Source organism: Cheilinus undulatus, linkage group 5 (assembly GCF_018320785.1).
Source record: "Cheilinus undulatus linkage group 5, ASM1832078v1, whole genome shotgun sequence".
Taxonomy (NCBI): domain Eukaryota; kingdom Metazoa; phylum Chordata; class Actinopteri; order Labriformes; family Labridae; genus Cheilinus; species Cheilinus undulatus.
Genome location: NC_054869.1, coordinates 756,936 through 766,244, shown reverse-complemented (window position 1 = coordinate 766,244; position 9,309 = coordinate 756,936). Strand labels below are relative to the sequence as shown.

General features: G+C 40.3%; 1 protein-coding gene across 1 annotated transcript in view; it reads left to right on the top strand.

Annotated features, from left to right (window-relative positions):
• The window catches only part of isl1a (ISL LIM homeobox 1a), a 19,536-nt gene extending 11,173 nt beyond the window's left edge, over positions 1-8,363 (top strand). Inside the window, exons 4-6 of the mRNA XM_041788342.1 lie at positions 2,661-2,947; positions 4,199-4,366; positions 8,247-8,363. Coding sequence (XP_041644276.1) covers positions 2,661-2,947; positions 4,199-4,366; positions 8,247-8,363 — 572 coding nt within the window. The remainder of the gene's footprint in view (positions 1-2,660; positions 2,948-4,198; positions 4,367-8,246) is intronic.
• The last annotated feature ends 946 nt before the right edge of the window (positions 8,364-9,309 follow it).

Below are 9,309 nucleotides of genomic sequence, written 5' to 3'. Positions count from 1 at the left end.
AGCATTTGTAGTGTTTGTAGTGTTTGTAGCACTTGTAGTGTTTGTAGTGTTTGTAGCATTTGTAGCGTTTGTAGCATTTGTAGTGTTTGTAGTGTTTGTAGCGTTTGTAGTGTTTGTAGTGTTTGTAGCATTTGTAGCGTCTGTAGCATTTGTTGGGTTTGTAGTGTTTGTAGCGTTTGAGATTTCGCAGTGTTCTTAGCTTTTGTAGCTTTTGTAGCTTTTGTAGCTTTTGTAGCATTTCTAGCGTTTCTAGCGTTTGTAGCTTTTACCTGTAAAGTCAACATGCTGTGGTAAACTTCTTGGTTTGCAGGTGTGGAGGACAGATAAAGACGTTTTTATGTCGTCTCTCTTTTTCCTCCAAAAGCGAAAACTGACGCGTTTCAAAGATGAACACAGGTGAAGGAGAATGAGCGACTCTGAGCCAACATTGACTTTATTTTTGCTGCTGTATTTTTTGTTTGTAACTCTGTACATTGTGCTTCTGCCTGCCTTGGCCAGGACACTCTTGTAAATGAGATTCTTGATCTCAATGAGGTTCTCCTGGATAAATAAAAAAAAAAATAAAAAAAAATTAAAGGATTTAAATGAAATCCCATCAAACCTGGTGGTTTCCCTGAGTGTCCATACCAGCGCTGGGCGGTGGATGGCGCTTTCACTGCAGATGTTGCTTCAGGCAGTTGACGGTCACATGGTCAGAGAGCTGAGATGATGTGGCAGAGGCCACTACAAAGATCTCCTGTACCTATTTTAATGATCAGACAGACGCTGAGGTCAAAGGTCCGACCCTTTCCTGCTGCTTTTATTGTGAAAATCTCCTCTAGCGATGCTGATTTCCTGTCGTTGATGATGATTTTTACCTGCAGAGAGGGAGAATAAGATGAGCGAGAAGCTTGTGAGCACTAGTGATGGGTTCAGGAGTCTCTGCAGAGTCTGAGCATGCTCAGGAGCAGAACGCCGTTCAGGGCGGTTTTTACTACAGTCAGATATGAGAACAGCTCGACTCAGACGGGCAGATGTTTGCTCTTTTCCTCTTCTTTACCACCATGCAGTCAGGCCAGAGCTGCAGATTAGATAGAGAGGGCGCTGCTGTCAGAAATACACCCACTTATCACTGTGGTGGTGGTGGTGGTGGGGGGGGGGGGTCTGGGACGGTCCGAAGAAGAAATACTGCAGAGCTCTGCAGGTCTGGGGGGATCACTGCAGCAGACTGGATTCTGTCACTGAAACTAAGACTGTAAATGTTTTTTAACCAGGACCAGGACTAGGACTGAGACCTTAGTCTGGAACGTTCTCAGAACCAGTTTATGTACTTTCAAACAGAAAAACTCTGGATCTTTAAATCTCTGATATCTCTGCTCTCGTAGAAGCATCCCTACTTTTATCAGTGTGTTTAAATCAATCAAAGTATTGATCAGGGATGACTGAAAGAATTAGACCAGGCCTGGGACACCAGGGCCGGGGGGGGGGGCCACATACAACCCTCCTCCTCAGAACTGTAGACATGAAGGAACCCTGATCACTTATTTCACCAAAACACAAATCAGACAGTTCTAGAATGATCTTTGATTGTTAGGAATTCAACTTTGACTGGATCATTAAAAGCAGAAGAAATGCAGTAAAATAACTAAAATCACTAAAATAACATATTATTATACAATATAAACTAATAATATATTATTTATTAGTTATATTATTATTATTATTAGTTATATTATTAGATAGTATGATATGATAATATAATATTTTATTATTATTATTATTTTATTATTATTATTAGTTATATTATTAGATAATATAATATAATATAAATCCATGTCTATATATAATATATAGATAATATAATAATATTTTATTATTTTTATTATTTCTTTAAACTTCATTGAGCTGCTTTATTTCAGGAGTTTAGAGCAGATGAGTTTTTTTTGTTTTTGTTTTGTTTTTACCTACAGAAATGAAATGTGAGGATTTAAGACTACTATAAAGGAACTTTTATTGACTGAAACCAGATTTTTTTTTTCAATGAGGTCTTCAAGTGTGAGACATTTTCATCTACATTGACTTGCATCCATTGTTTTATCTGTAGGTTGTCTTGTCTTGGTCTGGGTGCATCGGCGTGTTCATGGAGTAAAAACGATTTAACTGACAGGAAACAGTCATTACTGACTTATTTACATCGATGGCAGAACTGAAACAAAAGAAAGTTGTTGAATCCAAATTTCAACCATGGTGACTTCAGGGGACGTCTCTGTAGGGGAGATTCTGGGCCGGGATCAGGATCACAGAGGGCTGCAGAGCTGTGTTTTTGGGAGGAATGAGGCAAATATCTGAGACAAGCAGCCCTGAGTGGACACGCATTCATGGATTTCACTTCTCTCTAATCTGGTTGTAGTGTTGATGCTGCAGGTTTGAAGGCCTGCAGTTTAAATACTCGCCTCTAAACCTTGGACTTCTTCCACCCAGAGATCTCTATCTGAAAACATGAGTTAGCAAAGCCAGGGCAGTGGTAGATCAATGATCCCTGATAGATTAAAACAATCACAGAGAAGACAGACTGCAGGGTTAACTGTTTCACCTTAGATTCATCTTTTATTCTTCAACTCTATGCACAGGGTCACTGATTTGCACTCTCTCTCCTCCTTTCTCTCGCCCTTTCCAAACAGCAGAACCAATCTCGGCCCGGCAGCCGGCGCTGCGGCCTCACGTACACAAGCAGCCGGAGAAGACGACGCGCGTGCGGACGGTGCTGAACGAGAAGCAGCTGCACACCCTGCGGACCTGCTACAACGCCAACCCGCGGCCGGACGCCCTGATGAAGGAGCAGCTGGTGGAGATGACCGGCCTCAGCCCGCGGGTCATCCGGGTCTGGTTCCAGAACAAGCGCTGCAAAGACAAGAAGAGGAGCCTGCTGATGAAGCAGCTGCAGCAGCAGCAGCCCAACGACAAGACGGTGAGAGCAGCAGCAGATAGGGGGCGCCCTGGATCCTCAGAATGCAGAGATCTACCTGCAGTCTGCCCCGTATGGAGGCTGTTCTGGGACAAGAAGGGGGAACCCTGACTCCTCAACCTTGATGAGTAACGCCCCCAACATCCCCAGCTTCTCCAACATTTGATTCTCCTCCTTTCAGACGATGTCATCAAGGCTTTGGGAACATTCCAACCTTACACATACATGAAATAAATCCGTAAATCAGTTCAGGGCTTCCATCTTTTCTAGAAACATCCTTGACCACATGGGAACAGCTTTGGGACCTGTTCTTTGGTCTTGGACCACCAGTTGAGCACCATTGAGTCTTAAGTCTTTAACCTTGACCAGATTAGACTTATATTTCTGAGGTCAAAGACAATGGTTGAGACAGACTTCTACTGTCCTCGTTACTGTGGAGTCAGGCAGGAACCTGCTGACTGTAGAGCCATGACAGAACCAGACTGATTTCAGGTTCCTGGTCTAAGGCTGCGTTCCCACCTGATAGAGGCTCAGGTCTTTAACACCCTGGTCTAGAATCAAACAAACCTGGACCTCCTGAATGCCCCGCCTCTCCTAAACCTGCAGAGAGACCACTTTAATTCATGCTGGTCTGAAGGCCACGCTCAGGTTACACTCATTCATCTGTTGACTTCTTTGTTTACATGTTTATTGATCGTTCTGATGATGACAGGGAGACCACACACACACACACACACACACATACACACTCAAACACCCATGGGTAGGTTCAGGTCGGGGCCTCAGGGTTCAGTCATCATAGGTGTAGATATATGTCTACAAATATTTCAGGGGCCTGAATGTCCGTGAGGGGCAACGGGTGAATCAAAGAGCAACAAATAAATGTGACTGCCCAAAGGGGGGACCCCTGGACCCAAAACACCCAAACACCTATCAGTCCAATGATAGGCCTGGACACCCCTATGGACAGACTGGACCAATGGACCAATCCATCCAGATGTCTGATAATGAGCTTTACTGGCAAGGATGAAATGTTTTGAAAGCCTAAATGGCATCATCTCAAAGAGGGTAAAATGTTGGTGAAGCTGGGGATGTTGGGGCTTTTGTGCCCATAACACATGACATCTTTTCCAAAGGTCCAGTGAAGGACAGACACCATGAGGGGCAGACTGTTGGTAAATATAGACACCAACATTAAACCTGCCGTCCAGGCCCCTTTTTCCCTCAGTGACGGACTCTTCTGTTCTCTCCCAGAACATCCAGGGTATGACGGGCACCCCGATGGTTGCAGCCAGCCCGGAGCGTCATGACGGCGGCCTGCAGGCCAATCCTGTGGAGGTTCAGAGCTACCAGCCTCCGTGGAAAGTTCTCAGTGACTTCGCCTTGCAGAGTGACATCGACCAGCCCGCCTTCCAACAGCTGGTGAGTCTCCACATCAGGATTTTATCCATTCAGTCTTATTTGCTAATGCTCCTTTTGTACTCATGCAGGAATACTCTCGTCACTGTTTGCAGAACATTACAAATGAGAGTTTACCCATTATATCAGGGGTGGGCAACTGGTGGCCCGGGGGCCATATGTGGCCCCTCCTCTATAGATCAAAAAATGTGAACATGAGGAAAACCTTACGGAAAGATCTGCTATGAAAACATAAATCTGAAATACTCCCATAATTATTACTTTAATTTCTGGTCTGCAGAGTTTTTTTTTTGTAAAACTCTTTTATCACTGAATGGTTTAGAAAAGAAAGGCATTTTACTGCAACAACTGGGATATTAAATATTCATATTAAATACTAAATACTTTAATATTCAGTTCACTGTAGTGAAGCATTTCAGTGTAAAAGTGTGAATGAAAAAATTAGACTAAAGTTAAAAACATAACACAGAACTGAAATGTGACTAAAACCTGGACATATCCACAGATAAAGACTAAATCTAACCCCGCTGCCAGCATGGCTGCCACCAAACAGTAAAACACTGTTTTGGTTTCATGGATGATTTTTAGTAATGAGGGGGGAAAAGCTGTTAAAAGTGGAGCTCTGTTATATTATCGTCTGATCTTTAATGGCTGAAAGTGTTTTTATTTCCTGAACAGCAGTGATTGCTGGATGTCGGAGAGTCTGACAGACATCAGCACAACAGACTTTGTGTTTCTTGTATTTTAAATTTTGATCATTTGCTGCTTTGGTGGTCCGTCCAGATCGGCTGTCGTGTCACTTTTTTATTTCTTTAATTCTTTGGCTGTTTTTTTAAATTCACATTTTGTTCTTGCCTTTTTTTCTGAACCCTCTCTGTTGATTTTGATTTCATTATAAACGTGCGGCTCTCTGCCCCGTTACAGTTTTTAGAGATTTTTTGGAATAATTGACTTTATTAGAATTAGTGTCAGGATGAGACAGACCACCACAAACCTGTACTCCAGTGTGTTAGCAGGGGCTGCAGCAGCGGCGTTTCTCTGACGCACTGCTCATTTTAATGACTCTGAGTGACCTCCGTCTCTGCAGCCAGCAGCTCATCCCCCGTTTATCTTGGCCATCAGATTCTCTGTGGCTCAGAAACACATTTATATTTGGTGTATTCTGTACTGATGTTAGAGATCGGTTATTCTCAGTCTCCTTTAGAGGGAAAACACAACCTCCTGAATCATTTTAAATCCACCCCAGACTGGAAATGGACACAAACACGCCACGTTTAAGTGGATTATAGAGCCCGAGAGTGAATCCATCTGTTCTTTGAACCATTTTACTCACAAGGAATCAGGATTTAGAGCATCTGATAGAAAAATAATTTTGGTGACGCATAAAGAGAGCATTTAGGATAGCCTATTTTTTATGTAGACCTAAATAAAGATCAGGCCTTGTTACAGTTTACAGAAAAGAGGACGTGATGCATCTTTACCACCCTCAGATACGGAGTTTAGTTCTGCTGTCTCATTCTTTCAAACTAATATTCACATGCATTTAAAAAAAGCCTGCATACATTCTTCAACCACATAAACAAGTGTTGTTCTTTAATTCAGTTTTAGAATTTATAATTATTATTTTTCCTTGAATAGTCCTTTTTAAACTACGGAATAAAATACACGCCACTGTGTTTTTAAAAAGACTTTTAAAATTCTGAGATCAAAGGCAGAATTAAAGGAAAATTCTGAGATCAAAGGCAGAATTAAAGGCAACATTCTGAGATCAAAGGCAGAATTAAAGGTAAAATTCTGAGATCAAAGGCAGAATCAAAAGTAAAATTCTGAGATCAAAGGCAGAATTAAAGGCAACATTCTGAGATCAAAGGCAGAATTAAAAGTAAAATTCTGAGATCAAAGACAGAATTAAAGGCAACATTCTGAGATCAAAGGCAGAATTAAAAGTAAAATTCTGAGATCAAAGGCAGAATTAAAGGTTAAAATTCTGAGATCAAAAAACTGAATTAAAGGCAACATTCTGAGATCAAAAAACAGAAAGTATTTAAGGTAAAATTCTGAGATTAAAGACAGAATTAAAGGTTAAAATTCTGAGATCAAAGGCAGAATCAAAGGCAGGATTCTGAGATCAAAGAAAGAATTAAAGGCAGGATTCTGAGTTCAAAGGCAGAATCAAAGGCAACATTTTGAGATCAAAGGCAGAATCAAAAGTAAAATTCTGAGATCAAAGGCAGAATTAAAGGCAACATTCTGAGATCAAAAAAAGAATTAAAAGTAAAATTCTGAGATCAAAGGCAGAATTAAAGGCAACATTCTGAGATCAAAAAACAGAATTAAAAGTTAAATTCTGAGATCAAAAGCAGAATTAAAGGTTAGAATTCTGAGATCAAAAAACAGAATTAAAGGCAATATTCTGAGATCAAAGACAGAATTAAAGGTAAAATTCTGAGATTAAAAAAAGAAAGTATTTAAGGTAAAATGCTGAGATTAAAGACAGAAATAAAGGTTAAAATTCTGAGATCAAAGGCAGAATTAAAGGTTAAAATTCTGAGATCAAAGGCAGAATTAAAGGCAACATTCTGAGATCAAAAAAAGAATTAAAGGCAGAATTCTGAGATCAAAGGCAGAATAAAAGGCAGAATTCTAAGATCAACGAAGGAATTAAAGGCAGAATTCTGAGATCAAAAGCAGAGTTAAAAGCACAATTCTGAGATCAAAGGCAGAATTAAAGGCAAAATTCTGAGATCAACGGCAAAATTAAAGGAAGAATTCTGAGATCAAAGAAAGAATTAAAGGTAAAATTCTGAGATTAAAAAAAGAAAGTATTTAAGGTAAAATGCTGAGATTAAAGACAGAAATAAAGGTTAAAATTCTGAGATCAAAGGCAGAATTAAAGGTAAAATTCTGAGATTAAAAAAAGAAAGTATTTAAGGTAAAATGCTGAGATTAAAGACAGAAATAAAGGTTAAAATTCTGAGATCAAAGGCAGAATGAAAGGCAGCATTCTGAGATCAAAGGCAGAATAAAAGGTAAAATTCTGAGATCAAAATAAGAATTAAAGGTAAAATTCTGAGATCAAAGGCAGAATTAAAGGTAAAATCCTGAGATCAAAATAAGAATTAAAGGTAAAATTCTGAGATCAAAGGTAGAATTAAAGGTAATATTCTGAGATCAAAATAAGAATTAAAGGTAAAATTCTGAGATCAAAGGTAGAATTAAAGGTAATATTCTGAGATCAAAATAAGAATTAAAGGTAAAATTCTGAGATCAAAATAAGAATTAAAGGTAAAATTCTGAGATCAAAGGCCGAATTAAAAGGTTAAAATTCTGAGATCAAAGACAATTTTAATTTCAATGAACAGTTTCACTAGAAATGTGTCGTGTTCTCCCACTCTAATTTTCTCTCCTAGAAAAAAGGATAAAGTTTAAGAATAAAATAAGATAAAACACAAAACCATTCTGAATATTATCCAACTTTAATGATGATGTTTCACACACACACACACAGAGGCAAGGAGAGTGACGTCTTTGGGTTTTATGTTGTTAACATTTTGTTGGAGATTAGATATCTAATATGAGGATTATAATCTTGTTCATGCCTTTAGAAAGATTCCTGATTTTCATTTCATGTTTTTTTTAATATGTAGTCAACAAAATAATGTGTGGGACACTGCAGGGCTCCAAAAATCCTCTTCTTATTTTTGTTACCAGAATAGTGAGGTTTTAAAACACTGCCTCTCTTCATCTCCATATTCAGCTTTCCCTGCAGAACGTTCAGGAACTATTCCCTCTAAAATGAACAGAAACAGGTGTTGGTAATGATCGATGATCAGTGAGACAGTCCAGCTTGTACACCTCTAACCGTGTCTGTCTCTCTCCTCAGGTCAGTTTCTCAGAGGGGGGTCCTGGCTCCAACTCGACGGGCAGCGAGGTAGCGTCCATGTCGTCACAGCTCCCAGACACACCGAACAGCATGGTGTCCAGCCCCATTGAGGCTTGAGAGAGAGCCCGGCCCCCTCCGCCTCCTCATCCCAGCCCCCACCCCCCCAGACCACCAAACAACCCCCCTGGTTGTGTTTTGACACTGTGAAGACAATCATGGGATTTTAACCATCACGGACACGGTTCCAGTTGCCAAACGGAGGCGTGAAGCGGACTCTGAGTTTGACGGAGACACACCTGAACCTGCTCAACACTCACTGCTCATGTTTTTTTAATTGGACCCCCCCCCCCCCCACGCCCCGGCCCCGACCCCCCCCCCATGAAGGATCAGCACTGCTCTTCATCACCCCCCCTCCCTCCTCTTCATGACTAAAGAAGCATTTCTGCAACCAGGTTACCTCTGCTCTGCCACAGGACATCTGTGTGAGTCTGTGTCCGTCCGACATCTTTTTTTTCTTTCCCAAAGATGTGTATAATTATTATTATTATTATTATTATTATTATTATTATTATTAATAAGTTAAAAACGTTAGCTCTGGAAGAAAATGTTTTGTTTGTTCCCGTGCAACAAAAATTATTTATTATTTATTGTCGACAAATTTGCCACCTTTTGTGTAACTTTCTTAACTGAAGTAAAAAGAGAAGAAAAAACAGTTTGGGCTTTGGCTTTTCTGTCACTGCCTCTTATTTCTGTGTGTTTGTTTCTAGAGCCAGGATGTCCTGGTTTTGATTTAGACCCTTATCTATCGGGGTTTTTACTCACGCCAAGGCTCTTTAAAAACAGAAGAGGAGACAGGCTGATACAAGATGAACACTTTCTTGCACTGTTACGCTCAAATATAAGAAATATACATTTATATTGACTTCAGCATTGGTTGTGAGAACAGTCAGACTTCAGTAAAGAGAGCAGCTGAGATGGTGCAGAGACGGAGCCATCAAACGCTGAGGAGGGAACGTCTGTGATGAATGAACCGCTGTTTCTTCCTGCTGCATGGATTGAGGCG